The following is a 24,052-nucleotide window of genomic DNA, read 5'->3' on the forward strand; positions in this document are numbered from 1 at the left end:
CGGTAGCGGGGGACGGTACGCTGGACGGTAGCGGGGGACGGTAGCGGGGGACAGTACACTAGACGGTAGCGGGGGACGGTAGCGGGGGACGGTACGCTGGACGGTAGCGGGGGACGGTAGTGGGGGACGGTAACCTGGACGGTAGCGGGGGACGGTACGCTGGACGGTAGCGGGGGACGGTGCGCTGGACGGTAGCGGGGGACGGTGCGCTGGACGGTAGCGGGGGACGGTGCGCTGGACGGTAGCGGGGGACGGTAACCTGGACGGTAACGGGGGACGGTAGCGGGGGACGGTACGCTGGACGGTAGCGGGGGACGTAGATGCTTGGTGTTTTTAATATTTATTAACAGTTTGTTCCGTCTCGTTTCTCCTCAGACTGACAGAACAAGGAGCCCCTCTGAGCCCCGAAGACCCAGGAAAGGACTGACGACAACCACCATGGCTTAAACCCTGCGTGCCTCCCTAGACACCTGTCCCCCTTCCCCTCTCCCCCGTCCCCACCCCCAGTCTCTCCCCCCCCCCGGCCTCCCCCGGCCTCCCTAACCCTGTCCATGTGAGGGGTTGGGCAGCGCCCCCCCCCCCCCCCCCCAGAATCCCTCTGGAGACATGATGAACCTTCAGAAGCACCAAACCATGGACTCTGACCGGGACCTTCAGTCCTCCTCCTCAGTCAGCCTGCCTTCCGTCAAGAAGGCCCCCAAGAAGAGACGCCTGTCCGTGGGGAACCTGTTCAGACGGCGCCGGGACCCCAAGAGGAAGTCCAAGGAGCTCCGAGGAGGAGGAGGAGGAGGAGGAGGAGGAGGAGGAGGAGGAGGAGGAGGAGAAGGAGGGGTGGATGGCATCGCCAGCACAGACGGCACCCACTCAGACCTCATGCTAAACGATAAGAACTCTGCCTTCTCAGTAGCAGGAGCTGCCTGCACCTCCTCCTCCCTCGGGGCGTCCTCTTCCTCCTCCTCCTCCTCCTCTTCCTCCCGGGGTCGAGAGCTGCTCGAGTGCCCTCTGTGCCTTCTACGTCACTCTCGGGACAGTTTCCCAGACATCATGACCTGCCACCACCGCTCCTGTGCTGATTGCCTGCGCCAATACTTACGGATAGAGATCAGTGAGTCGCGCGTCAACATCAGCTGTCCAGAGTGCTCTGAGAGGTTCAACCCCCACGACATCCGCATCATCCTGGGAGACCAGCCCCTCATGGAGAAGTACGAGGAGTTCATGTTGAGGCGATGGCTGGTGGCCGACCCAGACTGCCGCTGGTGCCCCGCCCCAGACTGCGGGTAAGAAGCTCAGCTCAGCTCAGACACACAGGGCAGACTGCTGGTAAGAAGCTCAGACACACACAGGGCAGACTGCTGGTAAGAAGCTCAGACACACACAGGGCAGACTGCTGGTAAGAACCTGAGCTCAGACAGACACACACAGGGCAGACTGCTGGTAAGAACCTGAGCTCAGACAGACACACACAGGGCAGACTGCTGGTAAGAACCTCAGGCAATGTGCAGTGATAATGTATTGGGCATGTAGCCTACTGCACAAACCTCATTGCTGTTTTTAATTGGTTAATGTTGAGCGGTATATCTCGACTTGCATTTTTACTTAAAGTGATCTTGACTCAGAAAAGGTTGGTGACCACTGGTCTAAGAGAAGGCTTTGAACCAAATACAATGCTTTTGGTTTTTGATGTATTTTAACCCAATTTTATTGTTAACTACCCATTCTGACACTGTCTGTAACTCCTTGCTAAGAGTCTGTGAGCTAACTGGCTGTAGGTGCTGATGTGAAGAGTGTGCAATCATCAGCATACAAAGTCATTTTAGCTTATTTTAAGACAAGGGGCAAATCATTTGTAAAAAAAAGAGTAACAGCCCAAGGCAACTGCCCTGAGGGACACCGCGCATACAGTGCCTTCGGAAAGTATTCAGACCCCTTGAAGTTTTTCAAAATGTTGTTACGGCACCTTTTCTAAAATGGATAAAACATTTTATTTTAAATCTGCAACAATCTACAAACAATACCCCATAATGACATCACAATACCCCATAATGACATCACAATACCCCATAATGACATCACAATACCCCATAATGACATCACAATACTCCCATAATGACATCACAATACCCCATAATGACATCACAATACCCCATAATGACATCACAGTACCCCATAATGACATCACAATACCCCATAATGACATCACAATACCCCATAAGGAGAAAGCGAAAACAAGTATTCAGACCCTTTGCTATGAGACTGTAAATTGAGCTCAGGTGCATCCTGTTTCCATTAAACATCCTTGATGTTTCTACAACTTGATTGGAGTCCACCTGTGGTAAATTCAATTGATTGGACATGATTTCGAAAGACAAAGCCATGAGGTCGAAGGAATTGTCTGTAGATCTCCAAGACAGGATTGTGTCGAGGCACAGATCTGGGGGAAGGGCACCAGACCATTTCTGCAGCATTGAAGGTCCCCAAGAACACAGTGGCCTCCATCATTCTGAAATGGAAGAAGTTTGGGACCACCAAGACTCTTCCTAGAGCTGGCCGCCCGGCCAAACTGAGCAATCGGGGGAGAAGGGCCTTGGTCTGGGAGGTGACCAAGAAACTGATGGTCACTCTGACAGAGCTCCAGAGTTCCTCTGTGGAGATGGGAGAACCTTCCAGAAGGACAACCATCTCTGCAGCCCTCCACCAATCAGGCCTTTATGGTAGAGTGGCCAGACGGAAGCCACTCCTCAGTAAAAGACACATGACAGCCCGCTTGGAGTTTGCCAAAAGGCACCTAAAGGACTCTCAGACCATGAGAAACGAGATTCTCTGGTCTGATGAAACCAAGATTGAAGTCTTTGGCCTGAAAGCCAAGCATCACGTCTGGAAGAAACCAGGCACCATCCCTACGGTGAAGCATGGTGGTGGTGGCAGCATCATGCTGTGTGGATGTTTTTCAGCGGCAGGGACTGGGAGACTAGTCAGGATCGAGGCAAAGATGAACGGAGTAAAGTACAGAGAGATCCTTGATGAAAACCTGCTCCAGAGCACTCAGGACCTCAGACATGGACGAAGGTTCACCTTCCAACAAGAAAACAATCCTGAGCAGATGGTGGTCAGTGCAGATACATTTTTTTGGTAGCTGAAGGAATTATTGGATTTTCTTACCCAAATATGACAATTTGATCATTTCTAAGGTCATAAATCCCCGTATGAATATGGTTTAGTTTGTTTACCAAAGTAATTGATAACTTTCTGCAAGTTATTCACCTCTAAAACAATTAAGTTAGCCATATCCGCCAGCTAGCTCAAAAACTAGCTTGTCTAATGTTCCATGGAAACTTCCAGAACAAAAAGAAATGGAAAATCATCAGATTGACAATTAACAGCAAAAGATGGTGGTATGGTTTTGGGTACTGAATTCACTTCTAATTCATTAGATAACACTGTAGTCAAGGTATCTATTGAACCATCCAATTCTTACTGATCATAAAGTTATATTCTTATCTTTCAATATGAATGGATCTGAAGTTAATAAACTGAAGAGTTATTGGAAACTCAATAGTAGACTGTTGGAAGAGGATCATTTCAAGATGGATGCCAAAGATATTATACAAGAACATTGTAGGAAAGCCCAACTATTTATTTGCTGCTATTATTTTATTTTTTTGAGACTCTTCGATTTTTGGGGGGGTTTTGGTCCAATATAATTAAGACACTTTACAATAATAGTAACAGCTCTGTTAAATTATCCCATGAAACTTCAGAGATTCAACATTAGATGCGGAACTAAACAAGGATGTCCAATTTCTCCTTATTTTTTATTGGTCACACAAGTTATGGCACTTCATGTCAATAAGGATTGTTTTAGGGGTGTTATGACACTTCATATCAATAAGGATAGTTTTAGGGGTGTTATGGCACTTCATATCAATAAGGATAGTTTTAGGGGTGTTATGACACTTCATACCAATAAGGATAGTTTTAGGGGTGTTATGACACTTCATATCATTAAGGATAGTTTTAGGGGTGTTATGACACTTCATATCATTAAGGATAGTTTTAGGGGTGTTATGGCACTTCATATCAATAAGGATAGTTTTAGGGGTGTTATGACACTTCATATCAATAAGGATAGTTTTAGGGGTGTTATGACACTTCATATCAATAAGGATAGTTTTAGGGGTGTTATGACACTTCATATCAATAAGGATAGTTTTAGGGGTGTTATGACACTTCATATCAATAAGGATAGTTTTAGGGGTGTTATGACACTTCATATCAATAAGGATTGTTTTAGGGGTGTTATGACACTTCATATCAATAAGGATAGTTTTAGGGGTGTTATGACACCTCATATCAATAAGGATAGTCTTAGGGGTGTTATGACACTTCATATCAATAAGGATAGTCTTAGGGGTGTTATGACACTTCATATCAATAAGGATAGTTTTAGGGGTGTTATGACACTTCATATCAATAAGGATAGTCTTAGGGGTGTTATGACACTTCATATCAATAAGGATAGTCTTAGGGGTGTTATGACACTTCATATCAATAAGGATTGTTTTAGGGGTGCTATGACACTTCATATCAATAAGGATAGTTTTAGGGGTGCTATGACACTTCATATCAATAAGGATCGTTTTAGGGGTGTTATGGCACTTCATATCAATAAGGATCGTTTTAGGGGTGTTATGACACTTCATACCAATAAGGATAGTTTTAGGGGTGTTATGACACTTCATATCAATAAGGATAGTTTTAGGGGTGTTATGACACTTCATATCAATAAGGATAGTTTTAGGGGTGTTATGGCACTTCATATCAATAAGGATCGTTTTAGGGGTGTTATGGCACTTCATATCAATAAGGATTGTTTTAGGGGTGTTATGACATTTCATATCAATAAGGATTGTTTTAGGGGTGTTATGACACTTCATATCAATAAGGATAGTTTTAGGGGTGCTATGACACTTCATATCAATAAGGATAGTTTTAGGGGTGTTATGACACTTCATATCAATAAGGATTGTTTTAGGGGTGTTATGACACTTCATATCAATAAGGATAGTTTTAGGGGTGTTATGACACCTCATATCAATAAGGATAGTCTTAGGGGTGTTATGACACTTCATATCAATAAGGATAGTCTTAGGGGTGTTATGACACTTCATATCAATAAGGATAGTTTTAGGGGTGTTATGACACTTCATATCAATAAGGATAGTCTTAGGGGTGTTATGACACTTCATATCAATAAGGATAGTCTTAGGGGTGTTATGACACTTCATATCAATAAGGATTGTTTTAGGGGTGCTATGACACTTCATATCAATAAGGATAGTTTTAGGGGTGCTATGACACTTCATATCAATAAGGATCGTTTTAGGGGTGTTATGACACTTCATATCAATAAGGATCGTTTTAGGGGTGTTATGACACTTCATACCAATAAGGATAGTTTTAGGGGTGTTATGACACTTCATATCAATAAGGATAGTTTTAGGGGTGTTATGACACTTCATATCAATAAGGATAGTTTTAGGGGTGTTATGGCACTTCATATCAATAAGGATCGTTTTAGGGGTGTTATGGCACTTCATATCAATAAGGATTGTTTTAGGGGTGTTATGACATTTCATATCAATAAGGATTGTTTTAGGGGTGTTATGACACTTCATATCAATAAGGATAGTTTTAGGGGTGTTATGACACTTCATATCAATAAGGATAGTTTTAGGGGTGCTATGACACTTCATATCAATAAGGATAGTTTTAGGGGTGTTATGACACTTCATATCAATAAGGATCGTTTTAGGGCTATTCCGGTACAAGATAAAGAGAGAACATGTTCACAATTGGCTGACGCCATTTTTTGTTGTTGTTGTTGTTGTTGAAAGATCATAATGAAGCCAGGAAAGCTATTGAGTGTTTTAATGCCTTCTCACATGTATCAGGTTTATCTCTGAACATCAGGAAATATGAATGATTTGTGTTGATGAGATGGCCGCCACACGACTCAGGTTGCTTGGTGTCTGGCACAACAACTTGCTGCCTCTGACTCGCTGAACAAGTATTGGACGACATTTCATGTAATGTTTACTACTAACGACAGCTCTGTAGTCAGAGTGTTTCTGTATTGCTGTCTGGTTTCACCGTGAAGTTGAAAGCGCTGCTGGTCAGAGGGGATTTGGGGAACTTGAGGTCAGTCCAGAATCCAGCCTGTAGAGAGGGACTGACTGAGAGGAGAGAACGCACATGTTGGAGCAGCCAGCTCTGGGAAGGAGGGGCCGATGGTTCCAGCTGAACTTTAGCCCTGCTGGGCTGGGTGGGGCTGTGTGTCAAGAGTACAGGGCTGGAGCAGGAGAGAGACTGGCTACACTATGGGCCAAAACCCACACACTCAACCCTCCCTGTCTCACTATGGGCCAAACCAACCGTCCTCCCGGTCCTCTTCTCCCTGTCTCACTATGGGCCAAACCACACACTCAACCCTCCGTCTCACTATGGGCCAAACCAACCGTCCTCGTCTCCCTGTCTCACTATGGGCCAAACCAACCGTCCTCCCGGTCCTCTTCTCCCTGTCTCACTATGGGCCAATCCAACCGTCCTCTTCTCCCTGTCTCACTATGGGCCAAACCAACTGTCCTCCCGGTCCTCTTCTCCCTGTCTCACTATGGGCCAAACCAACCGTCCTCTTCTCCCTGTCTCACTATGGGCCAAACCAACCGTCCTCCCGGACCTCTTCTCCCTGTCTCACTATGGGCCAAACCAACCGTCCTCCCGGTCCTCTTCTCCCTGTCTCACTATGGGCCAAACCAACCGTCCTCCCGGTCCTCTTCTCCCTGTCTCACTATGGGCCAAACCAACCGTCCTCCCGGTCCTCTTCTCCCTGTCTCACTATGGGCCAAACCAACCGTCCTCCCGGTCCTCTTCTCCCTGTCTCACTATGGGCCAAACCAACCGTCCTCTTCTCCCTGTCTCACTATGGGCCAAACCAACCGTCCTCTTCTCCCTGTCTCACTATGGGCCAAACCAACTGTCCTCCCGGTCCTCTTCTCCCTGTCTCACTATGGGCCAAACCAACCGTCCTCTTCTCCCTGTCTCACTATGGGCCAAACCAACCGTCCTCCCGGTCCTCTTCTCCCTGTCTCACTATGGGCCAAACCAACCGTCCTCCCGGTCCTCTTCTCCCTGTCTCACTATGGGCCAAACCAACTATCCTCCGTGATGCTATTAACATGAGACAGCAACAACCAACCGTCCTCCGTGATGCTATTAACATGAGACAGCAACAACCAACCGTCCTCCGTGATGCTATTAACATGAGACAGCAACAACCAACCGTCCTCCGTGATGCTATTAACATGAGACAGCAACAACCAACCGTCCTCCGTGATGCTATTAACATGAGACAGCAACAACCAACCGTCCTCCGTGATGCTATTAACATGAGACAGCAACAACCAACCGTCCTCCGTGATGCTATTAACATGAGACAGCAACAACCAACCGTCCTCCGTGATGCTATTAACATGAGACAGCAACAACCAACCGTTCTCCGTGATGCTATTAACATGAGACAGCAACAACCAACCGTTCTCCGTGATGCTATTAACATGAGACAGCAACAACCAACCGTCCTCCGTGATGCTATTAACATGAGACAGCAACAACCAACCGTCCTCCGTGATGCTATTAACATGAGACAGCAACAACCAACCGTCCTCCGTGATGCTATTAACATGAGACAGCAACAACCAACCGTTCTCCGTGATGCTATTAACATGAGACAGCAACAACCAACCGTTCTCCGTGATGCTATTAACATGAGACAGCAACAACCAACCGTCCTCCGTGATGCTATTAACATGAGACAGCAACAACCAACCGTCCTCCGTGATGCTATTAACATGAGACAGCAACAACCAACCGTCCTCCGTGATGCTATTAACATGAGACAGCAACAACCAACCGTCCTCCGTGATGCTATTAACATGAGACAGCAACAACCAACCGTCCTCCGTGATGCTATTAACATGAGACAGCAACAACCAACCGTCCTCCGTGATGCTATTAACATGAGACAGCAACAACCAACCGTCCTCCGTGATGCTATTAACATGAGACAGCAACAACCAACCGTCCTCCGTGATGCTATTAACATGAGACAGCAACAACCAACCGTCCTCCGTGATGCTATTAACATGAGACAGCAACAACCAACCGTCCTCCGTGATGCTATTAACATGAGACAGCAACAACCAACCGTCCTCCGTGATGCTATTAACATGAGACAGCAACAACCAACCGTCCTCCGTGATGCTATTAACATGAGACAGCAACAACCAACCGTCCTCCGTGATGCTATTAACATGAGACAGCAACAACCAACCGTCCTCCGTGATGCTATTAACATGAGACAAGAACAACCAACCGTCCTCCGTGATGCTATTAACATGAGACAGCAACAACCAACCGTCCTCCGTGATGCTATTAACATGAGACAGCAACAACCAACCGTCCTCCGTGATGCTATTAACATGAGACTGCAACAACCAACCGTCCTCCGTGATGCTATTAACATGAGACGGCAACAACCAACCGTTCTCCGTGATGCTATTAACATGAGACGGCAACAACCAACCGTTCTCCGTGATGCTATAAACATGAGACGGCAACAACCAACCGTTCTCCGTGATGCTATTAACATGAGACGGCAACAACCAACCGTTCTCCGTGATGCTATTAACATGAGACGGCAACAACCAACCGTTCTCCGTGATGCTATTAACATGAGACGGCAACAACCAACCGTCCTCCGTGATGCTATTAACATGAGACGGCAACAACCAACCGTCCTCCGTGATGCTATTAACATGAGACGGCAACAACCAACCGTCCTCCGTGATGCTATTAACATGAGACAGCAACAACCAACCGTTCTCCGTGATGCTATTAACATGAGACAGCAACAACCAACCGTCCTCCCGGTCCTCTTCTCCCTGTCTCACTATGGGCCAAACCAACCGTCCTCCGTGATGCTATTAACATGAGACAGCAACAACCAACCGTCCTCCCGGTCCTCTTCTCCCTGTCTCACTATGGGCCAAACCAACCGTCCTCCGTGATGCTATTAACATGAGACAGCAACAACCAACCGTTCTCCATGATGCTATTAACATGAGACAGCAACAACCAACCGTCCTCCGTGATGCTATTAACATGAGACAGCAACAACCAACCGTTCTCCGTGATGCTATTAACATGAGACAGCAACAACCAACCGTTCTCCGTGATGCTATTAACATGAGACAGCAACAACCAACCGTCCTCCGTGATGCTATTAACATGAGACAGCAACAACCAACCGTCCTCCGTGATGCTATTAACATGAGACAGCAACAACCAACCGTCCTCCGTGATGCTATTAACATGAGACAGCAACAACCAACCGTCCTCCGTGATGCTATTAACATGAGACAGCAACAACCAACCGTCCTCCGTGATGCTATTAACATGAGACAGCAACAACCAACCGTCCTCCGTGATGCTATTAACATGAGACAGCAACAACCAACCGTCCTCCGTGATGCTATTAACATGAGACAGCAACAACCAACCGTCCTCCGTGATGCTATTAACATGAGACAGCAACAACCAACCGTCCTCCGTGATGCTATTAACATGAGACAGCAACAACCAACCGTCCTCCGTGATGCTATTAACATGAGACAGCAACAACCAACCGTTCTCCGTGATGCTATTAACATGAGACAGCAACAACCAACCGTCCTCCGTGATGCTATTAACATGAGACAGCAACAACCAACCGTTCTGTTAGGCCTTTTTAAAACAGGCTTTTTCTTCCCCCCCTAAACCTGCTGACTGAGTAAGAATGGACTTTGGCTGGAGCTGCGGCTGCTGTCTGTTAGTCATTGACCTGCTGGAAAGGAGAGGAAGGAGCGAGGAAGGAGAGACGAGGCCTCCCTCAGTGGTGTGAGAGGGCCGATGGTCCATCCATTAGCCTACTGTCTAAATCATTTAGCAGATGCTCTTATCCAGAGCGATTTTACACAAGCAGTGCCTTGCTCAAGGACACATCAATATATTTTTTATTCCACCTAGTCTGCTCGTGGATTCGAACCAGCAACCTTGGGCCTCCCCTCTCTCTCCTACCAGAGAGGAGCTCTAAGAGTCCTGGGCCTCCCCCCTCTCTCTCCTACCAGAGAGGAGCTCTAAGAGTCCTGGGCCTCCCCCCTCTCTCTTCTACCAGAGAGGAGCCCTGGTCCTCCCCTCTCTCTCCTACCAGAGAGGAGCTCTAAGAGTTCTGGGCCTCCCCTCTCTCTCCTACCAGAGAGGAGCTCTAAGAGCCCTGGGCCTCCCCTCTCTCTCCTACCAGAGAGGAGCTCTAAGAGTCCTGGTCCTCACTGAGCCAGCCTCCATCACCACTGATCAGGGCTTAAAATAAACTTTTTGGTCTACCAGCCACTCAGATTAGTTTTTACCAGACAAAATATTTGTTTCGTCATAATTACATTAAAAAACCCAGAAATGTATTAGTATGAAGTAATGTGGTATATTACTGAACTTAATTACTTTTTTTTGTCTTTTAATAAAAATATCAGAGACAATGTTTAGCTGCCCTGAGCTAACGGGACCGCTCGAGGTCGAGGCCTGTCACGTGTGTGTGTGTGTGTGTGTGTGTGTGTGTGTGTGTGTGTGTGTGTGTGTGTGTGTGTGTGTGTGTGTGTGTGTGTGTGTGTGTGTGTGTGTGTGTGTGTGTGTGTGTGTGTGTGTGTGTGTGTGTGTGTGTGTGTGTGTGTGTGTGTGTGTGTGTGTGTGTGTGTGTGTGTGTGTGTGTGTGAGAGAGAGAGAGATTAGGGTACTGACTGAGGCGTTCGCGTTCACAATCAGTTGAAGCAGCAGACTCCCAAACTAACGTGGGGGGAAAAAAACAACGGAGCTTGGTGAACAAAACAATGTAAATAGCCAAGAAACACAAGGACAAAGTGTCACTTTGTCAACTTTCCAGTAAATTAGACCAACTTTTAAGGCCTGTGCGTGCCTAGCGCCTCCAAAAACGAGTCTTATCATTGCACACATCTCCCCCTGTCAGGCAGTGTGAGGGTGGGGGGGGGGATCTGGGATCTCTATTTCTATGTGCGATCAGCATCTAATGAAACAAAACGGCAGAAACACTTTGAAAACCCAAAAAACTGCAGCATTCTAACCCGACTCACACGTGTTCATTCATTACTTCGTTTTTTTTTTGGGGGGGGGACTGTTTTTATTCGTAGCGCCTTGCAGAATAACCACCCGCCCAACGTGGCTGGTGAAAGAGACATTCTTAACTACCAATATATTTATCATTTTATTTATTTATTTGTATTTATATTATATGTATTTGGCGGGTGTTAATGTCCACGCCCTGCCAATGATCCAGCCTGGAGCGCTTTCTGACAGGATGTTGTCGTCTGGCCAGGTGAGAACGACTGACCCCCCCCCTTTCTCATTAAAGCCACAAAGTTCAAGGCCGAACGTGAGACTGCAGGCATCGTTATAGCGATGTGAATGAAAACACATTTCAAAGATAATCATGGTACCAATAACTGCTTCTGATACATCAGATGTATGTCCTTGCAGTGATTTATTTAAAAAAATTGCACACAGAAGTTCTAAGGATAATTTAGTAGCTAGTGGCAGCCTGCAGTACCCTGGTCAGCCTTTAACTGGAGTTAATCAGTGAGGGGGGCAGCACTGAGCCAGCCTGCAGTACCCTGGTCGGCCTTTAACTGGAGTTAATCAGTGAGGGGGGGGCAGCACTGAGCCAGCCTGCAGTACCCTGGTCAGCCTTTAACTGGAGTTAATCAGTGAGGGGGGCAGCACTGAGCCAGCCTGCAGTACCCTGGTCGGCCTTTAACTGGAGTTAATCAGTGAGGGGGGGGCAGCACTGAGCCAGCCTGCAGTACCCTGGTCGGCCTTTAACTGGAGTTAATCAGTGAGGGGGGCAGCACTGAGCCAGCCTGCAGTACCCTGGTCGGCCTTTAACTAGAGTTAATCAGTGAGAGGGGGGCAGCACTGAGCCAGCCTGCAGTACCCTGGTCGGCCTTTATCTGGAGTTAATCAGTGAGGGGGGCAGCACTGAGCCAGCCTGCAGTACCCTGGTCGGCCTTTAACTAGAGTTAATCAGTGAGAGGGGGGCAGCACTGAGCTAGCCTGCAGTACCCTGGTCGGCCTTTAACTGGAGTTAATCAGTGAGAGGGGGGGGCAGCACTGAGCCAGCCTGCAGTACCCTGGTCAGCCTTTAACTGGAGTTAATCAGTGAGAGGGGGGCAGCACTGAGCCAGCCTGCAGTACCCTGGTCGGCCTTTAACTAGAGTTAATCAGTGAGAGGGGGGGGCAGCACTGAGCCAGCCTGCAGTACCCTGGTCGCCTTTAACTGGAGTTAATCAGTGAGGGGGGGCAGCACTGAGCCAGCCTGCAGTACCCTGGTCGGCCTTTAACTGGAGTTATTCAGTGAGGGGGGGGGCAGCACTGAGCCAGCCTGCAGTACCCTGGTCAGCCTTTAACTGGAGTTAATCAGTGAGGGGGGCAGCACTGAGCCAGCCTGCAGTACCCTGGTCGGCCTTTAACTGGAGTTAATCAGTGAGGGGGGGCAGCACTGAGCCAGCCTGCAGTACCCTGGTCAGCCTTTAACTGGAGTTAATCAGTGAGGGGGGCAGCACTGAGCCAGCCTGCAGTACCCTGGTCGGCCTTTAACTGGAGTTAATCAGTGAGGGGGGGGCAGCACTGAGCCAGCCTGCAGTACCCTGGTCGGCCTTTAACTAGAGTTAATCAGTGAGAGGGGGGCAGCACTGAGCCAGCCTGCAGTACCCTGGTCGGCCTTTAACTGGAGTTAATCAGTGAGGGGGGGGCAGCACTGAGCCAGCCTGCAGTACCCTGGTCGGCCTTTAACTGGAGTTAATCAGTGAGGGGGGGGCAGCACTGAGCCAGCCTGCAGTACCCTGGTCGGCCTTTAACTGGAGTTAATCAGTGAGGGGGGGCAGCACTGAGCCAGCCTGCAGTACCCTGGTCGGCCTTTAACTGGAGTTAATCAGTGAGAGGGGGGCAGCACTGAGCCAGCCTGCAGTACCCTGGTCGGCCTTTAACTGGAGTTAATCAGTGAGGGGGGGGCAGCACTGAGCCAGCCTGCAGTACCCTGGTCGGCCTTTAACTGGAGTTAATCAGTGAGGGGGGCAGCACTGAGCCAGCCTGCAGTACCCTGGTCGGCCTTTAACTGGAGTTAATCAGTGAGGGGGGGGCAGCACTGAGCCAGCCTGCAGTACCCTGGTCGGCCTTTAACTAGAGTTAATCAGTGAGGGGGGGGCAGCACTGAGCCAGCCTGCAGTACCCTGGTCGGCCTTTAACTAGAGTTAATCAGTGAGGGGGGCAGCACTGAGCCAGCCTGCAGTACCCTGGTCGGCCTTTAACTGGAGTTATTCAGTGAGGGGGGGGCAGCACTGAGCCAGCCTGCAGTACCCTGGTCGGCCTTTAACTGGAGTTAATCAGTGAGGGGGGCAGCACTGAGCCAGCCTGCAGTACCCTGGTCGGCCTTTAACTGGAGTTATTCAGTGAGGGGGGGGCAGCACTGAGCCAGCCTGCAGTACCCTGGTCAGCCTTTAACTGGAGTTAATCAGTGAGGGGGGGGCAGCACTGAGCCAGCCTGCAGTACCCTGGTCGGCCTTTAACTGGAGTTATTCAGTGAGGGGGGGGCAGCACTGAGCCAGCCTGCAGTACCCTGGTCGGCCTTTAACTGGAGTTAATCAGTGAGAGGGGGGGGGCAGCACTGAGCTAGCCTGCAGTACCCTGGTCGGCCTTTAACTGGAGTTAATCAGTGAGAGGGGGGGCAGCACTGAGCTAGCCTGCAGTACCCTGGTCGGCCTTTAACTAGAGTTAATCAGTGAGAGAGGGGCAGCACTGAGCCAGCCTGCAGTACCCTGGTCAGCCTTTAACTGGAGTTAATCAGTGAGACCCCCTCTGATGTGACGGCAGCACTGAGCCAGCCTGCAGTACCCTGGTCGGCCTTTAACTAGAGTTAATCAGTGAGAGGGGGGGGCAGCACTGAGCCAGCCTGCAGTACCCTGGTCAGCCTTTAACTGGAGTTAATCAGTGAGAGGGGGGCAGCACTGAGCCAGCCTGCAGTACCCTGGTCGGCCTTTAACTGGAGTTAATCAGTGAGAGGGGGGCAGCACTGAGCCAGCCTGCAGTACCCTGGTCGGCCTTTAACTGGAGTTAATCAGTGAGAGGGGGGCAGCACTGAGCCAGCCTGCAGTACCCTGGTCGGCCTTTAACTAGAGTTAATCAGTGAGAGGGGGGGGCAGCACTGAGCTAGCCTGCAGTACCCTGGTCGGCCTTTAACTGGAGTTAATCAGTGAGAGGGGGGCAGCACTGAGCCAGCCTGCAGTACCCTGGTCGGCCTTTAACTAGAGTTAATCAGTGAGAGGGGGGCAGCACTGAGCCAGCCTGCAGTACCCTGGTCGGCCTTTAACTAGAGTTAATCAGTGAGGGGGGGGCAGCACTGAGCCAGCCTGCAGTACCCTGGTCGGCCTTTAACTAGAGTTAATCAGTGAGAGGGGGGCAGCACTGAGCCAGCCTGCAATATCACTTCCTTGACTTCAAACGCGTGCAATTTAATGCTAATGTAATTACACTGTCTCAGATTTTTCACTTTGAAATGTATACAAAACAATATCCATTGCTTGGCATACATTTTTTTATTTTTTTATTATTATTATTTTGTGAAAAATCTTGAGTCTCAGCGTAAATCTCGTTACTGGTCTTCACATAGGAATGAATGATGTGACGTGATCGATGACTTTGACCATTTAGTATAGACATAGAGACATTGGTTCTGTCTGAGGAGAGGGAGGGAGGGAGGGAGGGAGGGAGGGAGGGGGAGAGGGAGGGAGGGAGGGGGAGAGGGAGGGAGAGGGAGGGAGGGAGGGGGAGAGGGAGGGAGAGAGAGATGGAGGGGGAGATGGAGATGGGGGAGAGGGAGGGAGGGAGGGAAGGAGAGAGGGGGAGGGAGGGAGAGAGAGAGAATGGGGAGGGAGAGAGAGAGGGAGAGAGATTTAATGCAGCTAGATTTGTTCAGGAAGCTGAATGAGCCAGGCTGAAAACAGGGGTTTGTTCAGAGGACTCAGGCAGACACCTGTACAGAGAGCATTGTATCCCTTTCTGTCCTGTAGTCAAGGTGGATCCCTGACCTGTTTCTCCCCCCCCCACCCCTCTAGGTATGCAGTCATTGCCTTTGGCTGCGCCAGCTGTCCTAAGATCACGTGTGGGCGTGAGGGTTGTGACACGGACTTCTGCTACCACTGTAAGCAGCTGTGGCACCCCGACCAGACGTGTGATGCGGCGCGGCAGCAGAGAGCCCAGAGCCTGAGGCTGCTCACCTTCAGCTCCTCGTCTCTTAGCTACAGCCAGGAGAGTGGCGCTGCAGGTAACTCACGCATACAAGATGAACACACACACACACACACACACACCAAGAGAGATGAACACACACACACACACACACACACACACACACACCAGTTTCGGTCTAAGAGAGATGCTTTGAACCAAACACAAAACGTTCAAAACAAGTATGTAAACCCGTTGTTTTTAAACTTCCTAAAGTTACTTGAATGACTTTTTAAAACCAGTAGGTCATGTTAATAACCGACCGTGAGCAGTCTGCTGCTTAAAGAGTCTGACAGAAAATAACCCTGAAGGAAACTCGCTAAGGTCAAAACCAGGCCGCTGGTATAGTGAAAGATCTGAAGCTGTTCAATGGACACAATGCACATAAACAGGAAGGTGGACCGTCTCCGTGACAACCTGGAGAAGCTGCTCGTAGACCATCTAAATCACATAAACAGGAAGGTGAACAGTCTCCGTGACAACCAGGTGAACAGTCTCCATGACAACCTGGAGAAGCTGCTCGTAGACCGTCTAAATCACATAAACAGGAAGGTGGACAGTCTCCGTGACAACCCGGGTGAACAGTCTCCATGACAACCTGGAGAAGCTGCTCATAGACCATCTAAATCACATAAACAGGAAGGTGAACCGTCTCCGTGACAACCCGGGTGAACAGTCTCCATGACAACCCGGTGAACAGTCTCCGTGACAACCCGGAGAAGCTGCTCACAGACCGTCTAACTGTCATGAAGAAAACCGATTTTGAAGCAGAAAACCCAAAGAAATCCGCGATGGTATTGACCTGGAAACAGCACTCCGGAGACCAAGACCGGATAGTATTGTGGAAAAAAATTTGAACGACCCAAAAATAGAACCCAACTTAAACAGGTTGTACCCAGACGTGTACAGTATCTATAATACCTATCTATATAACCTTATGGGGACAACGAAGATACAGCAGAAAAGGTGAAGGAGCTGCTCACCAAGGGTCTGTGCTGGGAGCAGGTGCTGCTCACCAAGGGTCTGTGCTGGGAGCAGGTGCTGCTCACCAAGGGTCTGTGCTGGGAGCAGGTGCTGCTCACCAAGGGTCTGTGCTGGGAGCAGGAGCTGCTCACCAAGGGTCTGTGCTGGGAGCAGGTGCTGCTCACCAAGGGTCTGTGCTGGGAGCAGGAGCTGCTCACCAAGGGTCTGTGCTGGGAGCAGGTGGAAGAGCTGCTGGCCACCGTTACATTTCTGAGGGGGGGGGGGGTCGAAGATAAAGTGGATGTCCTCCCCCAGCTGAAGCAACATCTGCAAAACAGCCAAACATTTGAGAGATTGTTCATCAGATCGGCCAAGTCCCACACAGATGGAATCATCAAACTCCACTTCAGAACACTCCTACGAGAGATCCCGGCTGGGAGAGATTTCTACATTTCTCGGGAAATGGGAGGATGATTAAAACGGTTTCCGGATCCCAAGGGGAGAACACGGGAAACTGGACCTGCAGGCTGGGAACCATCTGCCCAGTCAGTCCGTAAGTGCTGAACAATTTCCTGGATGACCACAAACTGTAGATGACATTACTACTGCAGGCCTTAAACCCTGGCTGTAGTCAACATTACTACTGCAGGCCTTAAACCCTGGCTGTAGACAACATTACTACTACAGGCCTTAAACCCTGGCTGTAGACAACATTACTACTGCAGGCTTAAACCCTGGCTGTAGACAACATTACTACTGCAGGCCTTAAACCCTGGCTGTAGACAACATTACTACTACAGGCCTTAAACCCTGGCTAACATTACTACTACAGGCCTTAAACCCTGGCTAACATTACTACTACAGGCCTTAAACCCTGGCTGTAGACGACATTACTACTGCAGGCCTTAAACCCTGGCTGTAGACAACATTACTACTACATGCCTTAAACCCTGGCTGTAGACAACATTACTACTGCAGGCTTAAACCCTGGCTGTAGACGACATTACTACTACAGGCCTTAAACCCTGGCTGTAGACAACATTACTACTGCAGGCCTTAAACCCTGGCTGTAGACAACATTACCACTGCAGGCCTTAAACCCTGGCTGTAGACAACATTACTACTGCAGGCCTTAAACCCTGGCTGTAGACAACATTACTACTGCAGGCCTTAAACCCTGGCTGTAGACAACATTACTACTACAGGCCTTAAACCCTGGCTGTAGACAACATTACCACTACAGGCCTTAAACCCTGGCTGTAGACGACATTACTACTACAGGCCTTAAACCCTGGCTGTAGACATTACTACTGCAGGCCTTAAACCCTGGCTGTAGATGACATTACTACTGCAGGCCTTAAACCCTGGCTGTAGATGACATTACTACTGCAGGCCTTAAACCCTGGCTGTAGACAACATTACTACTACAGGCCTTAAACCCTGGCTGTAGACAACATTACTACTGCAGGCCTTAAACCCTGGCTGTAGACAACATTACTACTACATGCCTTAAACCCTGGCTGTAAACAACATTACTACTGCAGGCTTAAACCCTGGCTGTAGACAACATTACTACTGCAGGCCTTAAACCCTGGCTGTAAACAACATTACTACTGCAGGCTTAAACCCTGGCTGTAGACAACATTACTACTGCAGGCCTTAAACCCTGGCTGTAGACGACATTACTACTACAGGCCTTAAACCCTGGCTGTAGACAACATTACTACTACAGGCCTTAAACCCTGGCTGTGGACAACATTACTACTACAGGCCTTAAACCCTGGCTGTAGTCAACATTACTACTACAGGCCTTAAACCCTGGCTGTAGACGACATTACTACTACAGGCCTTAAACCCTGGCTGTAGACAACATTACCACTACAGGCCTTAAACCCTGGCTGTAGACGACATTACTACTACAGGCCTTAAACCCTGGCTGTAGACACATTACTACTGCAGGCCTTAAACCCTGGCTGTAGATGACATTACTACTGCAGGCCTTAAACCCTGGCTGTAGTCAACATTACTACTACAGGCCTTAAACCCTGGCTGTAGTCAACATTACTACTACAGGCCTTAAACCCTGGCTGTAGACAACATTACTACTACAGGCCTTAAACCCTGGCTGTAGACAACATTACCACTACAGGCCTTAAACCCTGGCTGTAGACGACATTACTACTACAGGCCTTAAACCCTGGCTAACATTACTACTGCAGGCCTTAAACCCTGGCTGTAGACGACATTACTACTACAGGCCTTAAACCCTGGCTGTAGACGACATTACTACTACAGGCCTTAAACCCTGGCTGTAGACAACATTACTACTACAGGCCTTAAACCCTGGCTGTAGACGACATTACTACTATAGGCCTTAAACCCTGGCTGTAGACAACATTACTACTGCAGGCCTTAAACCCTGGCTGTAGACAACATTACTACTACAGGCCTTAAACCCTGGCTGTAGACAACATTACTACTGCAGGCCTTAAACCCTGGCTGTAGACGACATTACTACTGCAGGCCTTAAACCCTGGCTGTGGACAACATTACTACTACAGGCCTTAAACCCTGGCTGTGGACAACATTACTACTGCAGGCCTTAAACCCTGGCTGTAGACAACATTACTACTACAGGCCTTAAACCCTGGCTGTAGACGACATTACTACTGCAGGCCTTAAACCCTGACTGTAGACGACATTACTACTGCAGGCCTTAAACCCTGGCTGTAGACGACATTACTACTGTAGACAACATTACTACTACAGGCCTTAAACCCTGGCTGTAGACAACATTACTACTACAGGCCTTAAACCCTGGCTGTAGACGACATTACTACTACAGGCCTTAAACCCTGGCTGTAGACAACATTACTACTGCAGGCCTTAAACCCTGGCTGTAGATGACATTACTACTGCAGGCCTTAAACCCTGGCTGTAGACAACATTACTACTGCAGGCCTTAAACCCTGACTGTGGACGACATTACCACTACACATCATCAGACTGAGCTTGTTGTCATTGCAGGCAATCTCAACGCTGTGCGTTACAGGGAAGACTTTCTCCTCCCTCATGTGGTACCCTTCCTGCAGGCTCATCCTGACATGACCCTCCAGCATGACAATGCCACCAGCCATACTGATCGTTCTGTGCGCGATTTCCTGCAAGACAGGAATGTCAGTGTTCTGCCATGGCCAGCGAAGAGCCCGGATCTCAATCCCAGAGCATGTCTGGGACCTGTTGGATCGGAGGGTGAGGGCTAGGGCCATTTCCCCCCCAGAAATGTCCTGGAACTTGCAGGTGCCTTGGTGGAAGAGTGGGGTAACATCTCACAGCAAGAACTGGCAAATCTGGTGCAGTCCATGAGGAGTAGATGCACTGCAGTACTTAATGCAGCTGGTGGCCACACCAGATACTGACTGTTACTTTTGATTTTGACCCCCCCCTTTGTTCAGGGACACATTATTCAATTTCTGTTAGTCACATGTCTGGAACTTGTTAAGTTGTTGAATCTTGTTATGTTCATACAAATATTTTACACATGTTCAGTTTGCTGAAAATAAACGCAGTTGACAGTGAGAGGACATCTTTGTTTTTTGCTGTTGCTGAGTTTAGCTCTCCTGTGGAAGGGAACATGGAGCCCTGTGAAATAAGACAGTGGTGAAATGATTAGGTTATGGAACCGTCTTATCGATATGGCAGAGGACAGAATAACAAACAAGGTTTTCATCTGGGATACTGCGCATTCAGGAAAGTATTCAGACCCCTTGACTTTTTCCACATTTTGTTACGTTACAGCCTTATTCTAAAATGGATTACATTTGTGTTTTTTTTCCCTCTCATCAATCTACACACAATACTTCATGACAAAGCAAAAAAAAAACAGGTTTTTAGAAATGTTAGCAAATGTATTAAAAATAAAAAACAGATACCTTATTTACATAAGTATTCAGACCTTTTTGCTATGAGACTAAATTGAGCTCAGGTGCATCCTGTTTCCATTGATCATCCTTGAGATGTTCCTACAACTTGATTAAAGTCCACCTGTGGTAAATTCAATTGATTGGACATGATTTGGAAAGGCAACACACCTGTCTATATGAGGTCCCACAGTTGACAGTGCATGTCAGAGGAGAAACCAAGCCATGCGGTCGAAGGAATTGTCCGTAGCGCTCCGAGACAGGATTGTGTCGAGCACAGATCTGGGGAAGGGCACCAGACCAATTCTGCAGCCTTGAAGGTCCCCAAGAACACAGTGACCTCCATCGTTCTTAAATGGAAGAAGTTTGGAACCACCAAGACTCTTCCTAGAGCTGGCCGCCCGGCCAAACTGAGCAATCAGGGGGAGAAGGGCCTTGGTCAGGGAGGTGACCAAGAAACTGATGGTCACTCTGACAGAGCTCCAGAGTTCCTCTGAACCTTCCAGAAGGACAACCATCTCTGCAGCACTCCACCAATCAAGGCCTTTATGGTAGAGTGGCCAGACGGAAGCCACTCCTCAGTAAAAGGCACATGACAGCCCGCTTGGAGTTTGCCGAAAGGCACCTGAAGGACTCTGACCATGAGAAACAAGATTCTCCGGTCTGATTAAACTAAAATGTAAGTCTTTGGCCTGAATGCCAAGCATCACATCTGGAGGAAACCTGGCACCATCCCTACGGTGAAGCGTGGTGGTAGCATCATGCTGTGGGGATGTTTTTCAGCTGCAGGGACTGGGAGACTAGTCAGGATCGAGAGAAAGATGACCGGAGTAAAGTACAGAGAGATCCTTGATGAAAACCTGCTCCAGAGAACTCAGGACCTCAGACTGGGGTGAAGGTTCACCTTCCAACAGGACAACGACCCTAAGCACACAGCCAAGACAATGCAGGAGTGGCTTCGGGACAAGTCTCTGAGTGTCCTTGAATGGCCCTGCCAGAGCCCGGACTTGAACCTGATCAAACATCTCTGGAGAGACCTGAAAATAGCTGTGCAGCGACGCTCCCCATCCAACCTGACAGAGCTTGAGAGGATCTGCAGAGAAAAATGTGTGCCAAGCTTGTAGCGTCGTACCCAAGAAGACTCGAGGCTGTAATCGCTGCCAAAGGTGCTTCAACAAAGTACTGAGTAAACGGTCTGAATACTTCAGTTATTTTTTTTTATATATTTGCAAAACATTTTTTAACCTGTTTCTGCTTTGTCATTATGGGGTATTGTGTGTAGATTGTTTTTCCCCTCATCAATGTAATCCATTTTAGGATAAGGCTGTAACGTAACATAATGTGGAAAATGTCAAGGAATACTTTCCGAGTGCACTGTAAAACACACAACTACCCATGGACAAAGGAACTCAATGCCATATTTAATAAGGAAGCTGATATACAACAAGTTAGGATGCAATGTCAACATGATCAAACACAAGTTAACCCTTAAACTACCAAGAAACATGGTCAACTGGCATATACAGCTAAAACCAAGAACTCACAACTTCAAACCAGATCAAATCCCCTCTACGATCCAGCACCTTATATTACCTCTCACCTAACCAGAACTCACAACTTCAAACCAGATCAAATCCCCTCTACGATCCAGAACCTTATATTACCTCTCACCTAACCAGAACTCACAACTTCAAACCAGATCAAATCCCCTCTACGATCCAGAACCTTATATTACCTCTCACCTAACCAGAACTCACAACTTCAAACCAGATCAAATCCCCTCTACCAGAACCTTATATTACCTCTCACCTAACCAGAACTCACAACTTCAAACCAGATCAAATCCCCTCTACCAGAACCTTATATTACCTCTCACCTAACCAGAACTCACAACTTCAAACCAGATCAAATCCCCTCTACGATCCAGAACCTTATATTACCTCTCACCTAACCAGAACTCACAACTTCAAACCAGATCAAATCCCCTCTACGATCCAGAACCTTATATTACCTCTCACCTAACCAGAACTCACAACTTCAAACCAGATCAAATCCCTCTACGATCCAGCACCTTATATTACCTCTCACCTAACCAGAACTCACAACTTCAAACCAGATCAAATCCCCTCTACGATCCAGCACCTTATATTACCTCTCACCTAACCAGAACTCACAACTTCAAACCAGATCAAATCCCCTCTACGATCCAGCACCTTATATTACCTCTCACCTAACCAGAACTCACAACTTCAAACCAGATCAAATCCCTCTACGATCCAGAACCTTATATTACCTCTCACCTAACCAGAACTCACAACTTCAAACCAGATCAAATCCCCTCTACGATCCAGCACCTTATATTACCTCTCACCTAACCAGAACTCACAACTTCAAACCAGATCAAATCCCCTCTACGATCCAGCACCTTATATTACCTCTCACCTAACCAGAACTCACAACTTCAAACCAGATCAAATCCCTCTACGATCCAGCACCTTATATTACCTCTCACCTAACCAGAACTCACAACTTCAAACCAGATCAAATCCCCTCTACGATCCAGCACCTTATATTACCTCTCACCTAACCAGAACTCACAACTTCAAACCAGATCAAATCCCCTCTACGATCCAGCACCTTATATTACCTCTCACCTAACCAGAACTCACAACTTCAAACCAGATCAAATCCCTCTACGATCCAGCACCTTATATTACCTCTCACCTAACCAGAACTCACAACTTCAAACCAGATCAAATCCCTCTACGATCCAGAACCTTATATTACCTCTCACCTAACCAGAACTCACAACTTCAAACCAGATCAAATCCCTCTACGATCCAGCACCTTATATTACCTCTCACCTAACCAGAACTCACAACTTCAAACCAGATCAAATCCCCTCTACGATCCAGCACCTTATATTACCTCTCACCTAACCAGAACTCACAACTTCAAACCAGATCAAATCCCTCTACGATCCAGCACCTTATATTACCTCTCACCTAACCAGAACTCACAAAGGTCCACGTGTGGCCAGGTGAGAACCGGGATGCTGCCTCAGGCAATTAGAAGGTAGGTTGGAATGTTCTAGATGAAGTAGAGGGTGTGTGTCTGGGCTTTAGGAGAGGTGGGGCTTTAGGAGAGGTGGGGCTTAGGAGAGGTGGGGCTTTAGGAGAGGTGGGGCTTTAGGAGAGGTGGGGCTTTAGGAGAGGTGGGGCTTTAGGAGAGGTGGGGCTTTAGGAGAGGTGGGGCTTTAGGAGAGGTGGGGCTTTAGGAGAGGTGGGGCTTTAGGAGAGGTGGGGCTGGCTTTAGGAGAGGTGGTGCTTGCTTTAGGAGAGGTGGTGCTTGCTTTAGGAGAGGTGGGGCTGGCTTTAGGAGAGGTGGGGCTGGCTTTAGGAGAGGTGGGCCTGGCTTTAGGAGAGGTGGGCCTGGCTTTAGGAGAGGTGGGCCTGGCTTTAGGAGAGGTGGGCCTGGCTTTAGGAGAGGTGGGCCTGGCTTTAGGAGAGGTGGGGCTTTAGGAGCGGTGGGGCTTTAGGAGAGGAGGGGCTTTAGGAGCCGTGGGGCTTTAGGAGAGGTGGGGCTTAGGAGAGGTGGGCCTGGCTTTAGGAGAGGTGGGCCTGGCTTTAGGAGAGGTGGGCCTGGCTTTAGGAGAGGTGGGCCTGGCTTTAGGAGAGGTGGGCCTGGCTTTAGGAGAGGTGGGCCTGGCTTTAGGAGAGGTGGTCCCA

The 24,052-nt window shown here is 48.4% G+C and overlaps 1 protein-coding gene across 1 annotated transcript in view; it reads left to right on the forward strand.

Moving 5' to 3' along the window:
* Nucleotides 1-565: 565 nt before the first annotated feature.
* The window catches only part of LOC123740272 (E3 ubiquitin-protein ligase RNF19A), a 41,795-nt gene continuing 18,308 nt past the window's right edge, over nucleotides 566-24,052 (forward strand). Inside the window, exons 1-2 of the mRNA XM_045714120.2 lie at nucleotides 566-1,277; nucleotides 15,270-15,478. Coding sequence (XP_045570076.2) covers nucleotides 607-1,277; nucleotides 15,270-15,478 — 880 coding nt within the window. The 5' untranslated portion in view covers nucleotides 566-606. The remainder of the gene's footprint in view (nucleotides 1,278-15,269; nucleotides 15,479-24,052) is intronic.

Source organism: Salmo salar, unplaced genomic scaffold, assembly GCF_965601325.2.
Source record: "Salmo salar unplaced genomic scaffold, fSalSal1 ptg000245l, whole genome shotgun sequence".
Classification (NCBI taxonomy): Eukaryota; Metazoa; Chordata; class Actinopteri; order Salmoniformes; family Salmonidae; genus Salmo; species Salmo salar.